At 43.6% G+C, this 20587-nt stretch overlaps 1 protein-coding gene across 8 annotated transcripts in view; it reads left to right on the top strand.

Moving 5' to 3' along the window:
- Positions 1-20587, top strand: part of inpp4b (inositol polyphosphate-4-phosphatase type II B) — a 538055-nt gene that overhangs the window by 436554 nt on the left and 80914 nt on the right. For all 8 annotated transcript variants that reach the window (XM_060926513.1, XM_060926515.1, XM_060926511.1 and 5 more), the window contains 2 exons: positions 4759-4882; positions 19895-20021. In XM_060926513.1, the coding sequence (XP_060782496.1) occupies positions 4759-4882; positions 19895-20021 (251 nt within the window). The remainder of the gene's footprint in view (positions 1-4758; positions 4883-19894; positions 20022-20587) is intronic.

Below are 20587 nucleotides of genomic sequence, written 5' to 3'. Positions count from 1 at the left end.
ATCGTTCAGTGTTCTCCTGATGGTGGACTCATGAACATTAACATTAGCCAATGTGAGAGAGGCCTTCAGTTGCTTAGAAGTTACCCTGGGGTCCTTTGTGAGCTCACCGACTATTACACGCCTTGCTCTTGGAGTGATCTTTGTTGGTCCACCACTCCTGGGGAGGGTAACAATGGTCTTGAATTTCCTCCATTTGTACACAATCTGTCTGACTGTGGATTGGTGGAGTCCAAACTCTTTAGAGATGGTTTTGTAACCTCTTCCAGCCTGATGAGCATCAACAACGCTTTTTCTGAGGTCCTCAGAAATCTCCTTTGTTCGTGCCATGATACACTTCCACAAACATGTGTTGTGAAGATCAGACTTTGATAGATCCCTGTTCTTTAAATAAAACAGGGTGCCCACTCACACCTGATTATCCCATTGATTGAAAACACCTGACTTGAATTTCACCTTCAAATTAACTGCTAATCCTAGAGGTTCACATACTTTTGCCATTCACAGATATGTAATATTGGATCATTTTCCTCAATAAATAAATGACCAAGTATAACATTTTTGTCTCATTTGTTTAACTAGGTTCTCTTTATCTACTTTTAGGACTTGTGTGAAAATCTGATGATGTTTTAGGTCATATTTATGCAGAAATATAGAAAATTCTAAAGGGTTCACAAACTTTCAAGCACCACTGTAAGTGCAGGGTTTCTGTCGAGCTTTAAAAACTCAACAAAATCCTTTTGATGTATGGAAACCCTTCATAAAAGTATTGCTGCGGCTCCTTAGGCAGGTTTAGCAACATGACAGGATGCATCAGAGCTAGGCTACTGCATAACTGCGGAGAAAAGGAATGCTGGAGCAATGTAACTAGGTGTTAGATAATATCCTCGATGAATGAATGTTAAATTTATAGACCTAATGGTTTTACAGAATGTAAGTAGTCAGATGTAGGCTACTGCATGGCCATGCAGATGTGCAACTTGCATTTCAGAATCAACAGCGTGACAGTCTGCTGCGTTCACCGTTTTACAGAGACCTCTTTCTACTACTACTAGGCTAGACACAACAAATCCATGGTCCTTTACTGTCACCTACAGACAAATATTGGTAACTACAGCATGTTTGTTTCTTTCAAATAGGAGCAACCAGTGTAAACTAATTGCTTGTGTTTATGTTTGAGTATCAGTAACCAACACATTTACATTTATGTGTACTTACATGTTGTAGTTATGTGTTTCAATGTTCTTGATGTATGTTAAGCCCTTAACATCCTGCATGAGTAAAGTTGCCTCCTTGACTTTCATTACATGACATTACATTACATTTAGCTGACGCTTTTATCCAAAGCGACTTACTGTTACTATTTTGGTACAGGGTATTGGTTACAGTCCCTGGAGCAATGTTGGGTTAGGTGCCTTGCTCAAGGGCACTTCAGCCATGGATGGAGATGTAGGGAGAGGTAAGGGTGGGATTTGAACCTGCAACCCTGGGATCCAAAGACCAACTCCCGAACCACTAGGCCACAGCTGCCCTCGTTAACCTATAAGATCTGCATGACATGAAATTATGATTGCTAATGGAAAAAAAAAACACCTTTCGGAAGCTCTGCCTTGGATCACTTTTGTGTCCCCACCAGTGTCAAAATCAGTTACTCCCTTGATGGTCACGTAATTTAATGTTTATGGAATTTTTTTGTCACTTCGTTCCCAACTTGTGATCTTAGAAAGAAATTGGACTTTTTTATCTTAACTTTCAAAGCCAAACTCAAACATTCCACAGCCAAACACTGTGAATGAATAAATTACAAAAGGTGACTAAAAAATGCTGTGAGCACCATTTTCCCCGACTGGATTTCATGCAAAACATGAACATAGACTTACGCATATTCGAGTTTCGAATACACCCTGTGGAACTTAATTTTTATTTTAGAAAAAAAATACAAATAAGTCTTTTTAATATGACTTTACCCGATACAGTATGCCTAAGGTGTTTAGACGATCTTCTTAGGATCATCTGCAGCTGGTACAAAACGCAGCTGCCCGTCTCCTCACTGGCAAACGCAAGCGTGACCACATATCCCCTGTCCTTGCGTCGCTGCACTGGGTCCCGGTTGCTTTTAGAATAGATTTTAAAATTTTACTGTTTGTTTTTAAAGCTCTTAATGGCTTAGCTCTCCAGTATTTGACTGAGCTCATTCATATCCCTGCCAGAACACTGAGATCCTCTAATCAGCTGCTACTAGTCGCCCCTAAAACAAAACTAAAAACCAAAGGTGACCGAGCCTTTGTGGCGGCGGCCCCTAGGCTCTGGAATAACTTGCCCTGGCACATCCGATCTGCAGGATCATTTGAGGTTTTTAAATCTTCTCTAAAAACACGCTTTTTCTCCCTGGCTTTTAACCAAGTTTAAGTATTTTAGTATTTATCTTAATTTCTTGTAATTGTGGCATTGTATGTATTATATGTATATTATATATATTAACCTGTACAGCACTTTGGTCAACCCCGGTTGTTTTTACAATAAATGTGCTCAAGAAATAAAGGTTGAGTTGAGTTGAGTTTCAGGCATATTTTCAAAGCAGGCTTTTTTATGCCTCCGCCACCGTAAGGTGCAGGAGGCATTATGTTTTCGGGTTGTCTGTCCGTCCGTGCGTGCGTCCGTCCTGCAACCTTGTGAACGCGATATCTCAAAGGCTAATGAAAGGAATTTCACCAAACTTTCAGTATTTGTGCGCTTTGGGACAAACATGAACTGATTAGGTTTTGAGATCAGAAGGTCTAAGGTCAAGGTCACTGTGAGGTCAAATGTCTGTCCGAAAACCTTGTGAACACAATATCTCCAAGGCTAATACATGTAATTTCACCAGGTCAAGATTACTGTGAGGTCAAATGTCCATCCCCAAATCACGACTTAATAAGGCGTGTAGTCTACCGGGCGGAGGCATCCCCATCAACGCCGTTGGCGTCGAGTTCTATCTAGTTTTTTATTGTAAAATAGGTTAATTTTTCCTGAGCTAGATCATACAACCCCGATTCCAAAAATGTTGGGACAAAGTACAAATTGTAAATAAAAACGGAATGCAATGATGTGGAAGTTTCAAAATTCCATATTTTATTCAGAATAGAACATAGACGACATATGAAATGTTTAAACTGAGAAAATGCATCATTTAAAGAGAAAAATTAGGTGATTTTAAATTTCATGACAACAACACATCTCAAAAAAGTTGGGACAAGGCCATGTTTACCACTGTGAGACATCCCCTTTTCTCTTTACAACAGTCTGTAAACGTCTGGGGACTGAGGAGACAAGTTGCTCAAGTTTAGGGATAGGAATGTTAACCCATTCTTGTCGAATGTAGGATTCTAGTTGGTCAACTGTCTTAGGTCTTTTTTGTCGTATCTTCCGTTTTATGATGCGCCAGATGTTTTCTATGGGTGAAAGATCTGGACTGCAGGCTGGCCAGTTCAGTACCCGGACCCTTCTTCTACGCAGCCATGATGCTGTAATTGATGCAGTATGTGGTTTGGCATTGTCATGTTGGAAAATGCAAGGTCTTCCCTGAAAGAGACGTCATCTGGATGGGAGCATATGTTGCTCTAGAACCTGGATATACCTTTCAGCATTGATGGTGTCTTTCCAGATGTGTAAGCTGCCCATGCCACATGCACTAATGCAACCCCATACCATCAGAGATGCAGGCTTCTGAACTGAGCGCTGATGACAACTTGGGTCGTCCTTCTCCTCTTTAGTCTGAATGACACGGCGTCCCTGATTTCCATAAAGAACTTCAAATTTTGATTCGTCTGACCACAGAACAGTTTTCCACTTTGCCACAATCCATTTTAAATGGGCCTTGGCCCAGAGAAGACGTCTGCGCTTCTGGATCATGTTTAGATACGGCTTCTTCTTTGAACTATAGAGTTTTAGCTGGCAATGGTGGATGGCACGGTGAATTGTGTTCACAGATAATGTTCTCTGGAAATATTCCTGAGCCCATTTTTTGATTTCCAATACAGAAGCATGCCTGTATGTGATGCAGTGCCGTCTAAGGGCCCGAAGACCACGGGCACCCAGTATGGTTTTCCAGCCTTGAGCCTTACGCACAGAGATTCTTCCAGATTCTCTGAATCTTTTGATGATATTATGCACTGTAGATGATGATATGTTCAAACTCTTTGCAATTTTACACTGTCAGACTCCTTTCTGATATTGCTCCACTATTTGTCGGCGCAGAATTAGGGGGATTGGTGATCGTCTTCCCATCTTTACTTCTGAGAGCCGCTGCCACTCCAAGATGCTCTTTTTATACCCAGTCATGTTAATGACCTATTGCCAATTGGCCTAATGAGTTGCAATTTGGTTCTCCAGCTGTTCCTTTTTTGTACCTTTAACTTTTCCAGCCTCTTATTGCCCCTGTCCCAACTTTTTTGAGATGTGTTGCTGTCATGAAATTTCAAATGAGCCAATATTTGGCATGAAATTTCAAAATGTCTCACTTTCAACATTTGATATGTTGTCTATGTTCTATTGTGAATACAATATCAGTTTTTGAGATTTGTAAATTATTGCATTCCTTTTTTATTGACAATTTGTACTTTGTCTCAGCTTTTTTGGAATCAGGGTTGTACCTGTTGTCATCTTCTGTATTTCTGCACTGCTACTGATTAACATGTTGGTGCTGAAAATGTATCATGAGTGTGTATCATGTACCTGTGGTTAGGGTTTATCAACTTGACACAATACACTGTTTGTTCACAGCTGGCTGCACTAGCCTGTGGTTTTCTCATGCGGCTATACTCTGGAATAGAGGATAAGGGCTTCATCAGACAACTGCACACAGTGGGAGTGGTGGCCCAGTTCGAGAGCCTGCTCAGCACATACAGTGAGTACATAAACTGCACACACAACTTTTACAACACTTTTTTTTTTCACTTCTGAAAATAAGTTAACATCTGGCTCATTGGGTCAGCAGGAAGTGAAGGGTGTAGCATACATTTAAAAAGAGCATACACACCAGATTTCGATGCAAATTGCAAAATACAGGAAAAGGACACTTATTGCATGAGAGCAACAAAATAATAAACAAAAGATTGCGAACTGAGCTTTTTTTTTTAAGTAGATTCCTTATTCCAAGAAAGGGAATGTTAATTATTTTCCCTTTCTCCATACCAAAACAAAAACGAGACCGTCAAACTCTGGCCCCGTCTAGTCCAGAAGGAATGATCTAAAGTGGGCCACCTTGCGCAATAAATGTTGTAAGCTATATACACTATGTACAAGCTATATACACCCTAGGAATACCAACCTATTTGCCAGAAGGAATCCAAAATGGTGAGGAACTGACCAAGAAGTGATTTTTGTTGAACTGCTCATTAAGGTTTAAGTAGTCTATCCATCCATCAGGGTCACAGGCAAGCTGGAGCCTATCCCAGCTGACTACAGGCAAAAGTTGGGGTCACCCTGGACCTGGAGACACCCTGGACAAGTCGCCAGGTCATTGCAGGGCTGACACATAGAGACAAATAACCATTCACACTCACATTCACACCTACGGTCAATTTAGAGCCACCAATTAGCCTAACCTGCATGTCTTTGGACTGTGGGGGAAACTGGAGCACCCGGAGGAAACCCACGCAGACATGGGGAGAACATGCAAACTCCACACAGAAAGGCCTCCATCGGCCACTGGGCTCGAACCCAAAACCTTCTTGCTGAGAGGTGACAGTGCTAACCACGGGCGATTGCTCTAAGACAACGAGGGAGGCTCAGCCTCCTCTAAAAATGACGAACATCGTGTAGGATGAATTGCGCTAGGCTTATGTTATAGCCGACCTTATAACATTGCTATTTCAGATCCAGAATCATAGAAATATGTGCTCAACCCAACTACAGTGTGAAATCATTCTGTTATAACTTTCCCCAGTTCGCCTAATGTGTGCGTGAGTTTTTCCCCCTCGTGACAGCGCGATGCAGCCCAGCCTCAGTGGACTTCAATGGCATTTGGGAGCTCTGCGCTTTTCAATCTCAAAATGCAAGACGATTATTGGGCAAATACTGCGAAAACGCCCGCCCATGGAGTCTCACGGACTCCCAGCCTCAGTGGACTTCAATGGCATTTGGGAGCTATGCGCTTTTCAATTTCAAAATGCAAGACGGTTATTTGACGAATACTGCGAAAATGCCTGCCCACCGGACTCCCAGCCTCACAGTGGGAGGGACATGGCAGTTTCCGCGAGGAGACTGGTGATTGGTGAAAGCGGCCAGATATTTTCTTTGATTGACAGCTCGTTTCAAATATAGACAGGCAGCGGTGAATTTCAGTTCAGTCCCATGCGGATTCGCAAGTGCTGTGGTGTATTGTAAGAGATCAGCTTACATTTCGATTTCATTCATTACATACGGTTTCTACCAGCTTTTTTAGTTTGTATATATTTTCATTGTAAATAAAGTGTAAATATAGTGTTGTCAAGTTTGCTATCTTAGTTCCAGAAATTTCGTTTATTTGAGTGACTGAACTTGAACTTGAGGGGGCTAGTCAGCTAGCAAGAAAGCTGCGCACGGATGCCAAGCATTGCTGATTTAATTTTGGCGAAGCCATTTGCCAGTCTTCCTTTCGAGGAAAAAATTAAAAGTAAAGAGCAGGGTAGACCAACGCCTCAAATTGACTTGGTGAAAAAGGTAGGGAATAATACTTGTTTCTTTCAGCTCTCCTGGTACGAGAAAGTGAATTGGCTAACAGCAAGTGACCCACATCAACAACAGTAAATAGGCTACTTTAGTAATATGTCATGGATGGACCAAAAATATAGAATCTATTTAAAATGTTTATGCTGAGTATATTATATTGGAATATATATTTTTCTGGATATGAATTAAACACAGCTACAATTTGGAAAACATTTTTAAACAAAAACACAGCCGAGAACATTTCACACTACAGACCTGGATTAAAAGTGAAGGGTTATCAAAATTGTCAATAAAACATTTCTCAGTCAAAATAAGTAAAATATAGGGAAAGTGTCATTGAATGAAATGTGTGACACCCAGCTCTATGTTTGGCTCCCCAAGGTCAGTGCTTGTGCCTATTCCAGAACACTCTGCTGTTACTGCTGAGGTTCCTGACAAAGAGCTGCTTTCAATAATGATCAATTTTTAAACAACATGCCACAATTTTAAAATATAAAATCTTAAAATATACCCCCCCCAACACCACCATCATGTATATTGGACAGTAGGCTAATGGGCCAAAAGAACCTGTTATTTCACAGTTTGTGACCCTGCCAACAATCAGCCAGATCAGAGGCAAGAGTATGGGCAAAATTGATGTGTTTTTTCTTTTAAAATCTGGAAATCTCATAACCGACCAGCCTCCCCTGTTTGAAAGACTGCCAGCCGCCACTGGTGCTAACCACTATACCACTGTGCTGCCTTAATTAGTCCGTAACTTCATAAACTGTAATTAAGCAAATCTGGGTAGAAGTTATATGCACCCTAGGTACCCCTACCTTCATGCCAGAAAGAATCAAAATCGGTGAAGAATTGAGGGAGAAGAAGCGATTTGTGTGGAAACTGCTCATAAGGGCTTAACTACTCCATATCTTCATTATTAATTGCAATTATGCAATTTGGGTAGAAGCTATATGCACCCCATGTAGACCTACCTTCCTGCCAAAAAGAATAAAAATTGGCGAAGAATTGAGAGAGAAGAAGTGATTTTCATGAAATACAGACGACGGACAACACATGATGGCATAAGCCTGTCAGCTGAATGAGCTAACCAGAAGAAATGGCATGATTCCCTAAAGAAATAGCAATCATTTTGGTAGTTTTCAAGAAGCTATAAATGCCACAATTATCCAGTATTTACACAGTGATATAACAATGTGTAAATCTCCAGCATGACATCTCTGAATCCCACTCCAGTTGCCAATTATCCCTGAAGCAGTAGCCAACATCTCATCTCATCTCATTATCTCTAGCCGCTTTATCCTGTTCTACAGGGTCGCAGACAAGCTGGAGCCTATCCCAGCTGACTACGGGCGAAAGGCGGGGTACACCCTGGACAAGTCGCCAGGTCATCACAGGGCTGACACATAGACACAGACAACCATTCACACTCACATTCACACCTACGGTCAATTTAGAGCCACCAGTTAACCTAACCTGCATGTCTTTGGACTGTGGGGGAAACCGGAGCACCCGGAGGAAACCCACGCGGACACGGGGAGAACATGCAAACTCCACACAGAAAGACCCTCACCGGGCACGGGGCTCGAACCCGGACCTTCTTGCTGTGAGGCAACAGCGCTAACCACTACACCACCGTGCCGCCCCAGTAGCCAACATGTTACTACTTTTTCACAACCTAAAGTATTTCATTTTGTTATTTGTTTAAGTGGAAAGTCCTGTCTGCACCTGCTTGCTCTTTCACTTCAGAGTTCGCAGCAGCTTTCAAATCTGGCCACCGCAGACCACAACAACCATCGTACGCCACACTGCCACAGTGTGACCATTGCCTGTTTACTGATACTGCCTTTGTCTCATGATCTGGATTTGTTTTCCAGTGTGTTTTGCATAAACACTCTGTTCTGTTTTTACATCTGTCTGTCGCCTGCATACCTGGCAGATTTGTGTAGATAAGGCTCGTCTCGGCTACATCTATGATGATGGTAAAGTAATCTGTAAGGCATGCAGGCGACAGACGGATGTAAAAGCAGAACAGTGTGTATATTCAGAACACGCTGGTAAACAAATCTAGATCATGAGACAAAGGCAGTATCAGTAAACAGGCAATTGTCAGGCGAAGCACAAACAGAACACTACAGATGATAATCAAAATATAAACTGGGTCAAGAATCAACTCTTGTTCTTATTTCAACTGTTCCCGCTAGGTGTCGCCACAGCGGATAACATCCCTCCAACTCCTTCTGTTCTATGTATCTTTTTCTGTAGCACCAACCGTCCTGGGTGGCACGGTGGTGTAGTGGTTAGCGCTGTCGCCTCACAGCAAGAAGGTCCGGGTTCGAGCCCCGTGGCCGACGAGGGCCTTTCTGTGCGGAGTTTGCATGTTCTCCCCGTGGCCGCATGGGTTTCCTCTGGGTGCTCCGGTTTCCCCCACAGTCCAAAGACATGCAGGTTAGGTTAACTGGTGACTCTAAATTGACCGTAGGTGTGAATGTGAGTGTGAATGGTTGTCTGTGTCTATGTGTCAGCCCTGTGATGACCTGGCGACTTGTCCAGGGTGTACCCCGCCTTTCGCCCGTAGTCAGCTGGGATAGGCTCCAGCTTGCCTGCGACCCTGTAGAACAGGATAAAGCGGCTAGAGATAATGAGATGAGATGAGATGACCAACCGTCCTCATGTCCTCCTTCACCACATCCATAAATCTCATCTTTGGTTTTCCTCCTTTGTTTCCTTCTACCTTGCAACTCCATCTCCAAGCATTCTTTTCCCAATACAGTGGATGTAAAAAGTGTATACACCCCGTTAAAATGATAGGGTTTTTTGATGTAAAAAAATGAGACCACAATAAATAATTTCAAAACTTTTCTCATATTTAATGTGACCTATAACCTGTACAGTTCAATTGAAAAACAAACAAATCTGTTGGGGGAAAAACATAAAAAATAAAAAAACATACAATAAGCTGGTTGCATAAGTGTGCACACCCTTAAACTAATACATTGTTGAAGCACCTTTTGATTTAATTACAGCATTCAGTCTTTTTGGGTCGGAGTCTATCAGCCTGCCACATCTAGACTTGGCAATATTTGCCCACTCTTCCTTGCAAAAGCGCTCCAAACCTGTCAGATTGCGAGGGCGTGTCTTGTGCACAGCCCTCTTCAGGTCACCCCACAGATTTTCAATTGGATTTAGGTCTGGGCTCTGGCTGGGCCGTTCCAAAACTTTTTTGGGGTCATTGTCGTGCTGAAAGATGAAATTCCTCTTCATCTTCAGCTTTCTAGCAGGCACGTGAAGTTTTTGGGCCAAAATTGACTGGTATTTACAACCCTGATTCCAAAAAAGTTGGGACAAAGTAAAAATTGTAAATAAAAACGGAAGGCAATAATTTATAAATCTCAAAAACTGATATTGTATTCACAATAGAACATAGACAACATATCAAATGTCAAAAGTGAGACATTTTGAAATTTCATGCCAAATATTGGCTCATTTGAAATTTCATGACAGCAACACATCTCAAAAAAGTTGGGACAGGGGCAATAAGAGGCTGGAAAAGTTAAAGGTACAAAAAAGGAACAGCTGGAGGACCAAATTGCAACTCATTAGGTCAATTGGCAATAGGTCATTAACATGACTGGGTATAAAAAGAGCATCTTGGAGTGGCAGCGGCTCTCAGAAGTAAAGATGGGAAGAGGATCACCAATCCCCCTAATTCTGCGCCGACAAATAGTGGAGCAATATCAGAAAGGAGTTCGACAGTGTAAAATTGCAAAGAGTTTGAACATATCATCATCTACAGTGCATAATATCATCAAAAGATTCAGAGAACCTGGAAGAATCTCTGTGCGTAAGGGTCAAGGCCGGAAAACCATACTGGGTGCCCGTGATCTTCGGGCCCTTAGACGGCACTGCATCACATACAGGCATGCTTCTGTATTGGAAATCACAAAATGGGCTCAGGAATATTTCCAGAGAACATTATCTGTGAACACAATTCACTGTGCCATCCGCCGTTGCCAGCTAAAACTCTATAGTTCAAAGAAGAAGCCGTATGTAAACATGATCCAGAAGCGCAGACGTCTTCTCTGGGCCAAGGCTCATTTAAAATGGACTGTGGCAAAGTGGAAAACTGTTCTGTGGTCATACGAATCAAAATTTGAAGTTCTTTATGGAAATCAGGGATGCCGTGTCATTTGGACTAAAGAGGAGAAGGACGACCCAAGTTGTTATCAGCGCTCAGTTCAGAAGCCTGCATCTCTGATGGTATGGGGTTGCATTAGTGCGTGTGGCATGGGCAGCTTACACATCTGGAAAGACACCATCAATGCTGAAAGGTATATCCAGGTTTTAGAGCAACATATGCTCCCATCCAGACGACGTCTCTTTCAGGGAAGACGTTGCACTTTCCAACATGACAATGCCAAACCACATACTGCATCAATTACAGCATCATGGCTGCGTAGAAGAAGGGTCCGGGTACTGAACTGGCCAGCCTGCAGTCCAGATCTTTCACCCATAGAAAACATTTGGCGCATCATAAAACAGAAGATACGACAAAAAAGATCTAAGGCAGTTGAGCAACTAGAATCCTACATTAGACAAGAATGGGTTAACATTCCTATCCCTAAACTTGAGCAACTTGTCTCCTCAGTCCCCAGACGTTTACAGACTGTTGTAAAGAGAAAAGGGGATGTCTCACAGTGGTAAACATGGCCTTGTCCCAACTTTTTTGAGATGTGTTGTTGTCATGAAATTTAAACTCACCTAATTTTTCTCTTTAAATGATACATTTTCTCAGTTTAAACATTTGTTATGTCATCTATGTTCTATTCTGAATAAAATATGGAATTTTGAAACTTCCACATCATTGCATTCCGTTTTTATTTACAATTTGTACTTTGTCCCAACTTTTTTGGAATCGGGGTTGTAGAACTGTTTATAATTCTCTCCACCTTGACTAAAGCCCCTGTTCCAGCTGAAGAAAAACGACCCCAAAACATGATGCTGCCACCACCATGCTTCACCGTGGGTATGGTGTTCTTTTGGTGATGCGCAGTGTTGTTTTTGAGCCAGACATACCTTTTGGAATTGTGGCCAAAAAGTTCAACCTTGGTTTCATCAGACCATAGCACGTTTTCCCACATGCTTTTGGGAGGTTTTTTTTTTTTTTTGCAAAATTTAGCCGGGCCTGGATGTTTTTCTTTGACCCTACCTCATAGTCCAGACATATAGAGAATACGGGAGATTACTGTCACATGTAGTACACAACCAGCACTTGCCAGAAATTCCTGCAGCTCATTGTGTTGCTGTAGGCCTCTTGGCAGCCTCCCTGACCAGTTTTCGTCTTGTCTTTTCATCAATTTTGGAGGAACATCCAGTTCTCGGTAATGTCACTGTTGTCCCATATTTTCTCCACCTCTTGATGACTGTCTTCACTGTGCTCCATGGTATACAGTATCTAATGCCGTGGAAATGTTTTTGTACCCTTCTCCTGACTGATACCTTTCAACAATGAGATCCCTTTGATGCTTTGTAAGCTCTCTGTGAACCCTGGCTTTTGCTGGAGGACACAACTGAGTAAATGTCTGAACTTTATTTGGGGTTAATCAGTCATTTTAATTGATGGCAGGTGTGAACCCAAAAAGACTGAATGCTGTAATTAAATCAAAAGGCGCTTCAACAAAGTATTAGTTTAAGGGTGTGTACACTTATGTAATCAGCTTATTGTATGGGTTTTTTTTTTTTAATGTTTTTCCCCCTAACAGATGTGTTTGTTTTTCAATTAAATTGTACAGGTTATAGGGCACATTAAAGGTGGGAAAAGTTTTGAAATTATTTATCGTGGGCTCGTTTTTTTTTTTTACATCAGAAAAACCTATCATTTTAACGGGGTATGTATACTTTTTATATCCACTGTATATCCTGGATCTCTCCTCTGTATGTGTCCAAACCATCTCAATCTCGCCTCTCTCACTTTGTCTCCAAGCCATCCTACATGTCCTGTCCCTCTAAAATACTCATTTCTAATCCTGTCCAACTTTGTCACTCCCAATGAATATCTCAACACCTTCAACTCTGCTACCTCCAGTTCAGTTCAGTTCAGTTCAGCCTCCTGTCTTTTTATCAGTGCCACTGTCTTCAAACTATACAACATCGCTGCCCTTACTACTGTCTTGTACACTTTCCCTTTCACTCTTAATGGCAACCTTCTGTCACAAATCACTCTTGACCCTCTCCTCCATCCATTCCAGCCTGCTTACACTCTCTTCTTCACTTCTCTTTCGCACTCAGCATTACTTTGTACAGTTGACCCCAGATATTTGGGTCAATAACCAAATAAACAGCATGAACTGGGCAGCACGGTGGTGTAGTGGTTAGCGCTGTTGCCTCACAGCAAGAAGGTCCTGGGTTCGAGCCCCGGGGCCGGCGAGGGCCTTTCTGTGCGGAGTTTGCATGTTCTCCCCGTGTCCGTGTGGGTTTCCTCCGGGTGCTCCGGTTTCCCCCACAGTCCAAAGACATGCAGGTTAGGTTAACTGGTGACTCTAAATTGACCGTAGGTGTGAATGTGAGTGTGAATGGTTGTCTGTGTCTATGTGTCAGCCCTGTGATGACCTGGCGACTTGTCCAGGGTGTACCCCGCCTTTCACCCGTAGTCAGCTGGGATAGGCTCCAGCTTGCCTGCGACCCTGTAGAACAGGATAAAGCGGCTTGAGATAATGAGATGAGATGAGACAGCATGAACTATAAAGGCTTGGTAAAGTCAGGCACGGAAATTCTGAGCGTTTACCTTGCAAAGCTCTACTGTGAACAGAGTCGTTTTATATTGTGGCTGTGATCAAGAACAGATGTGTCTGATTAAAATTCTGGAGATTGAGAGCGGTGTGGTGCAGTGCGGTGCATGATGGTTGTTGTGGTCTGCGGCAACCATGTTTGAAGGCCGACGCGAACTCTGGGAAGTGGAGTCCTGAGAGTGAGCAAGTTCTTCCTGCTTACAAGGGGCAGGAAAAATGATGAATGAAATAGTGTCGAATCAAGCAAACAGTTAGCCATATTATTCAAAATGTCAATCAGAGGGGAACCATCAGGACCTTCTAGGCCTTCAGAGAAAGCCCAAACATATCCGCATTTCAAATCTCATCTCATCTCATCTCATTATCTCTAGCCGCTTTATCCTGTTCTACAGGGTCGCAGGCAAGCTGGAGCCTATCCCAGCTGACTACGGGCGAAAGGCGGGGTACACCCTGGACAAGTCGCCAGGTCATCACAGGGCCGACACATAGACACAGACAACCATTCACACCTACGGTCAATTTAGAGTCACCAGTTAACCTAACCTGCATGTCTTTGGACTGTGGGGGAAACCGGAGCACCCGGAGGAAACCCACGCAGACACGGGGAGAACATGCAAACTCCACACAGAAAGGCCCTCGCCGGCCACGGGGCTCGAACCCGGACCTTCTTGCTGTGAGGCAACAGCGCTAACCACTACACCACCGTGCCGCCCCCGCATTTCAAATGTTATATTTAATTGCTTTAATTCTTTCATAATTGCATTATAATTATTCTTTTCTAATTCTAATCTGGCTTCATTTTCTATCAAATTTGCTTCAGAAATGAAAGGGTTATTGTCCTGAAAACATTAAAATCGAATTATCCAGTGAAATTTTTTTGTTTCTTGTCTCTAGGCTGAGAAGAGTTTAGAGCTGGCTCACTCATTGGTTAGGACTTCGTTGCCGGGACAGAAGGCCATGGCAGTGTATGTTTATGTAGGAAGTGACAGATGAATTAACCAATCAGATTTTGATTTATAGTGGGAGGGACCAAAAATTTATCTCCCTATAACATCAACAAAACAGACTTCATGTTAAAACTGTTAACAATGTTATAATCACATTGTTTGTTATCACCCAAATGAGGATGGGTTCCCTTTTGAGTCTGGTTCCTCAAAAGGTTTCTTCCTCATGTCGTCTGAGGGAGTTTTTCCTTGCCACCGTCGCCACAGGCTTGCTCATTGGGGATAGATTAGGAATAAAATGAGCTCATGTTTAAAGTCATTAAAATTATGTAAAACTGCTTTGTGACAATGTCTATTATTAAAAGTGCTATAAAAAATAAACTTGACTTGACGAAGGCCAGCATGAGCTTAGCCAGGAGTCGACGCCGTCAGCGCAGCAGTGAAGTCACCTTCCAGCCGGTGTAGTGTTCACCAGTAGTGTTAGCGAACGCTAATAAAGCAGTCAAGCCAGTGCTATCAAGAACAAGTAGCACAAGCTAATGACCGAGAAACTAAGATTTCTGTCTCCAGACTCTTCTTCCATGCACGCTCGCTACAGTATTTTTCACTCTATACTTAAGTATTCATTTCTCTATATAATTTACTTATGGCCCTTTTCCACTACCCTTTTTCGGCTCACTTCAGCTCACTTCAGCCCGACACGGCTCGCGTTTCGACTACCTTAGAGCAGCACGACTCAGCTCGCTTCAGCCCTGCTCAGCACCCAAAACTCGCACGGTTTTGGAGTAGGGCTGAAGCGAGCCAAACCGAGCCGAGTGGGGCTAGGGGCGTGAGGAGACACTCCCCTGTGCACTGATTGGTGAGGAATAGTGTCCTCACACGCCCACACATGCCCCGCGAGCACGCTGGGATCTGTAAACACCGTAAACCCGGAAGAAGAAGAATTACGAATTACGAGAATTTCTGAAGCCTTATGCGCCTCGCCTCATCTATACGCTCTTGCCAGTATCTGTTGGCGTTGTCGGTGACAACAAGCCACAGCACCAAGACCAGCAACACTAACGACTCCATGTCCTCCATGTTTATTGTTTACTATCCGGGTCGTGAGGCTACCGCTTAAAAGGTCACTGATGTCACTGTTTGCGCCGCCTAACGACATCACGTGACGTCCACCCACTTTCGCTAACTCCACCCAATGTGTCCACCCACTTCCAGCCAGCACGGTTCAGCGCAGTTGTAGTCGAAATGCAACTCCAACAGCCCCGCTGAGCTCGACTCAGCCCAACTCAGCACGGCACGGCTCAGCCCAACTCAGCCGCGTTGGTAGTGGAAAAGCGGCAATAGTTACTTTTAAAACCGGGCGGCACGGTGGTGTAGTGGTTAGCGCTGTCGCCTCACAGCAAGAAGGTCCGGGTTCGAGCCCCGTGGCCGGTGAGGGCCTTTCTGTGCGGAGTTTGCATGTTGTCCGCGTGGGTTTCCTCCGGGTGCTCCTGTTTCCCCCACAGTCCAAAGACATGCAGGTTAGGTTAACTGGTGACTCTAAATTGACCGTAGGTGTGAATGTGAGTGTGAATGGTTGTCTGTGTCTATGTGTCAGCCCTGTGATGACCTGGCGACTTGTCCAGGGTGTACCCCGCCTTTCACCCGTAGTCAGCTGGGATAGGCTCCAGCTTACCTGCGACCCTGTAGAACAGGATAAAGCGGCTACAGATAATGAGATGAGACTTTTAAAACCAACATCGACAACTACACACAACAGCGCTAGCTGGCACTCTGCCGCTAATCCCTTGCAAAATCCTTTGCCCTATTGCTTTTTTTGGTGTCTAGCTAAGTTTTGGCTGAGCTCAAGTCCCAGCTCTAATAGTAACGGTTCGCCACTGATATCAATGACATCACTGAATGCAGTGTCACTAACATGGCTCAAACAGGCAGCTGAGGCTCACGAGCATTAGGCAAAGTAAGCACAGGAACAAGAAGAGGAACTTTCACACCAAACAGGTCATTAAACAAAAGCGTCAGTAAAAGGAACTGACACGCCTGCCTACATTCTCTTTTTTTTTTAATAACCTTTACACTACATAACTTTTCCCAAGCAGTCACGCGCTGCAACAAATCATAACAAACAAACAACACCTCCCACCTACATTTTTGTCATTCCAGTCACCTAAAAATCTTCTCTTCTTCTCTCTCTCTCATATGAGCAATAACTCACAATTATTATAATAATTCTACAATCGGACAATAATATATACAATAACTCCCAGTTCAGAAAAACCTTTACTCACTTCCCATTCAAGCTTGTTTCGATGGAAAGATTTGCTTCCTCATTTTCCATGTTGTCTTAAGGCCTCTGCATGCTCTTGCGACAAGGCTTTCGCAGATTGCTTTTCGCAGACAGTTGTAATTTATCGTTGAGCGGGCGTGCGCGCGCGATGTTATTCACTGCCACAACACAAGGGGGCGCGAAGTCGCGAAATCGCTAGGAGTAGTTGGTGGGTGTGGTTAGTGGAGTGTTTATCCTCCGGTTACTTATAATGACTAGAACTGGAGTCGTATAGATGTCCGTACTTCCTCACTTCCTCGATCAACCGCTCTTCGTGCTGCTCCATCTTCGCTCGTGTTTTTAAAAATGCCGGTCGTGAAAACAAACCAAACCGGGAAAGCAGGGAAGCGGAAGTGCGTGTACAGCGGATGTAGAGTGGACCAATCAGAGCCCTCTTGTCTGCGACGCTGTCTGCGAGGCTTCTGCGGTGGTCACAATTTTTGGGAGGTGCGCGCAGAGCGTCTGCGAAGGTGGGGGGGCTACGCAGACACTGTCTGCGACGCCATCTGCGAGGACTGGGTTGTCAGCATAAATTGGCCTTTACAGCCCCCTTGTATCTCTCTGATCTCCTTTCCCAAACCAATCCCATTCTCCTCTGGTGATCTCAGTCCCCGTCGTCCCTTCTTTCCAACGTTTGGAAATCTGAAATGTTTTTGTACTGATAATGAAAGAGCTCATAAAATAAAAAAATAACAATAAATAGGATCCTGTAAACGGGCGGCACGGTGGTGTAGTGGTTAGCGCTGTCGCCTCACAGCAAGAAGGTCCGGGTTCGAGCCCTGGGGCCGGCGAGGGCCTTTCTGTGTGGAGTTTGCATGTTCTCCCCGTGTCCGCGTGGGTTTCCTCCGGGTGCTCCGGTTTCCCCCACAGTCCAAAGACATGCAGGTTTGGTTAACTGGTGACTCTAAATTGACCGTAGGTGTGAATGTGAGTGTGAATGGTTGTCTGTGTCTATGTGTCAGCCCTGTGATGACCTGGCGACTTGTTCAGGGTGTACCCCGCCTTTCACCCGTAGTCAGCTGGGATAGGCTCCAGCTTGCCTGCAACCCTGTAGAACAGGATAAAGCGGCTAGAGATAATGAGATGAGATGAGATGAGATGAGATGAGATGAGGATCCTGTAAACTTTTCAATAGACATTTGTGCCAGATGTGTATTGTGATTCATGAACATCCCTCGACTCCACATTTTAAATAAATAAATAAATAAATAAATACGGGTGAAATAAAATCAAAATCAGATGCAAAAGTTTGCTGTGTCATTTAGTTTAATTTGTATAATCGTGCTACAGCAGTAGTCATTCCCTGACTCAGTGCATGTGAAGCCTGGGAGTCATTACTAAATCATTACCATTGCTTTATTGTAGTTAAATTTGTCAAGAATCATGACTCATGTGCCATACAATTAAAAAAAAAAAAAAATTAAATGCTTTCAGATGTCAAGGTTGTGAAACCAGTCCTCTTGCCGGTTTTATAGTCCTGTGGCTAGTGACTGACTGTGACGTAGCTCAGATTATCTCCTGTAGCAACTGATCTCAGAGCAAACAAGCAATTAAATATAAAGACAGTGTGTATAATGTAAGCTCCAGGCCTATTTGATTTTGCTTGTGAAATTGAGTGCGTATGTGTACATGTGCGCTTGTGTGTGTGTGGGGGGGGGGGGGGGGTTTACACACACCAACAATGCCCTTACAGTACATGAACTGAGCACAGATGTGTCCAGCATTTCTGTGACTCTCATATACTTGCAGTCGTTTCTCTTTCTCTTTTCCAAGCAGTGTGATTGAATTCAAGTGTGTTTGCTCCAGGGCTTTGAACCAGAATTTTTTTCCTATTGGTTCGTTCCGAACAGAAACGGAATTTTAACGTTTCCGGTTTTGGGTTCCACCATTAAGTAGACTTTCCCGAACCGGTTAGAACAAAAAAATTTCGTTCCCGGAACGGTTAATTACGTTCCCTGTCAGCTGTTTAACAAATGGCTATAAAATTATGTCTCTGTCTCATCCAGCTTAAGCCAAATGTAGGCTAATTCTATTACAACCTTCATTAAATAAGACAAGAAATAATTCAAAACAATTATTATTTCGAATGTTGGCGATTTGGATTCCTAGTATGTCTTCCCATCTACACAAACAGAAAAAGTGCCAAAAATGAAAGAGAATTCGTTTAGTGTGTTACCAAAGGCTAGTCAGGCCCTATGCATTGATAGGCTAACAGAGGTTAACGTCATTTAATGTTCGCGAGCCTCTCATTAACGTGGACAAATATATTGATATCGTGTTTGAAATTGACGTTTTTGAATCACGATAGACTGCAATATTTACCTCTTATTTAAGATGTGGAGACGTGATAGTAGTCCACCCTCCCGCTCTCTCCATTCAGTCAGCGAACGTCACACAGGAAGTGAACCCCAGCGGGTCATAGAAACTTGCGCAGGAGAAGAATGACTTTTTTATTTGTAGGCTACGGAAACTTTGAGGAACGAAATAAAAACCGGTATTAACCGGTTACCATTATTTTTAATAAGCGTTTCTGTTCCGGAACATAAAAAATAATAAAGTTTCTGGTTTCGTTTCTGTTCCATGTGAAATAGAAAAAGTTCCCGGTTTTCGTTTTCATTCCTTGAACCGGTTCGAAGCCCTGGTTTGCTCTTCATCAACAAAGCTATTTAGCTATTACACAGTTACACACGGCACAGTGGTGTATTGGTTAGCGCTGTCGCCTCACAGCAAGAAGGTCCGGGTTCGAGCCCCGTGGCCGGCGAGGGCCTTTCTGTGTAGAGTTTGCATGTTCTCCCCGTGTCCGCGTGGGTTTCCTCCGGGTGCTCCGGTTTCCCCCACAGTCCAAAGACATGCAGGTTAGGTTAACTGGTGACTCTAAATTGACCGTAGGTGTGAATGTGAGTGTGAATGGTTGTCTGTGTCTATGTGTCAGCCCTGTGATGACCTGGCGACTTGTCCAGGGTGTACCCCGCCTTTCGCCCATAGTCAGCTGGGGTAGGCTCCAGCTTGCCTGCGACCCTGTAGAACAGGATAAAGCGGATAGAGATAATGAACACAGTTTCCATCAAACACACTGATGTTACTATATGACAGTTTTGAGCTACTCTGTGTGTGTGTGTGTGTAGGGTGTAATTGCTTTCTCTGTGTGTCAGGTGAGGAGATAGGCATGCTGGAGGATATGGAGGTGGGGATTTCTGATCTACAGAGAGTCACATTCAAAATTACAGAAGCTGCTTCTGATGACCCCTGCAACCTGCAGCCAACTGTCAGTGGCAGACGGTGAGACACACACACACTCTTTCTGCATGGATGTCACATACTTCCATCATACATCAAGATGGCGGCGTGCATAGACGCAGCAGCTCAGCGCTCTCCTTTTTGGTGCTTTGTTTGTTTGGTTGGTTTGTTTGTGTGTGAGTTGTTACTCGTCCTGACAACCTTCTGTAGGGCAAATAAAATTTATAGCTGGCATGATCTTATTGAAATGGGATTACACAGCAAGCAGACTGTTACAGCTGAGTTTCTCCGCTCCCACGACATCCCACTGGATATCGCTAGGGCCCCCGGCACTCCATGGATTACCATCCTCACGGAAAGGCGACAAAGGCGGTGCAGGGAGAGGAGACAAAAGTGAGGCTGCAGAGCCAGCATGCTGGTGAAGCTACAAAGGCGGCCACATAAACCACTGCGCCCTAGTGTTTTTCTCACCAACACCAGATCTCTCGCTAACGAGATGGATGAACTGGAACTACTGGTTTTAATGAACATCAGCTACAGTGGGGAAAACAAGTATTTGATCCCTTGCTGATTTTGTTGGTTTACCCACTAAGAAAGACTTGATCAGT

The sequence above is a fragment of the Neoarius graeffei genome, chromosome 7 (genome assembly GCF_027579695.1).
Source record: "Neoarius graeffei isolate fNeoGra1 chromosome 7, fNeoGra1.pri, whole genome shotgun sequence".
Taxonomy (NCBI): domain Eukaryota; kingdom Metazoa; phylum Chordata; class Actinopteri; order Siluriformes; family Ariidae; genus Neoarius; species Neoarius graeffei.
The sequence above is the reverse complement of the archived record's forward strand: the minus strand, read 5'-3'. Positions and strand labels throughout refer to the sequence as shown.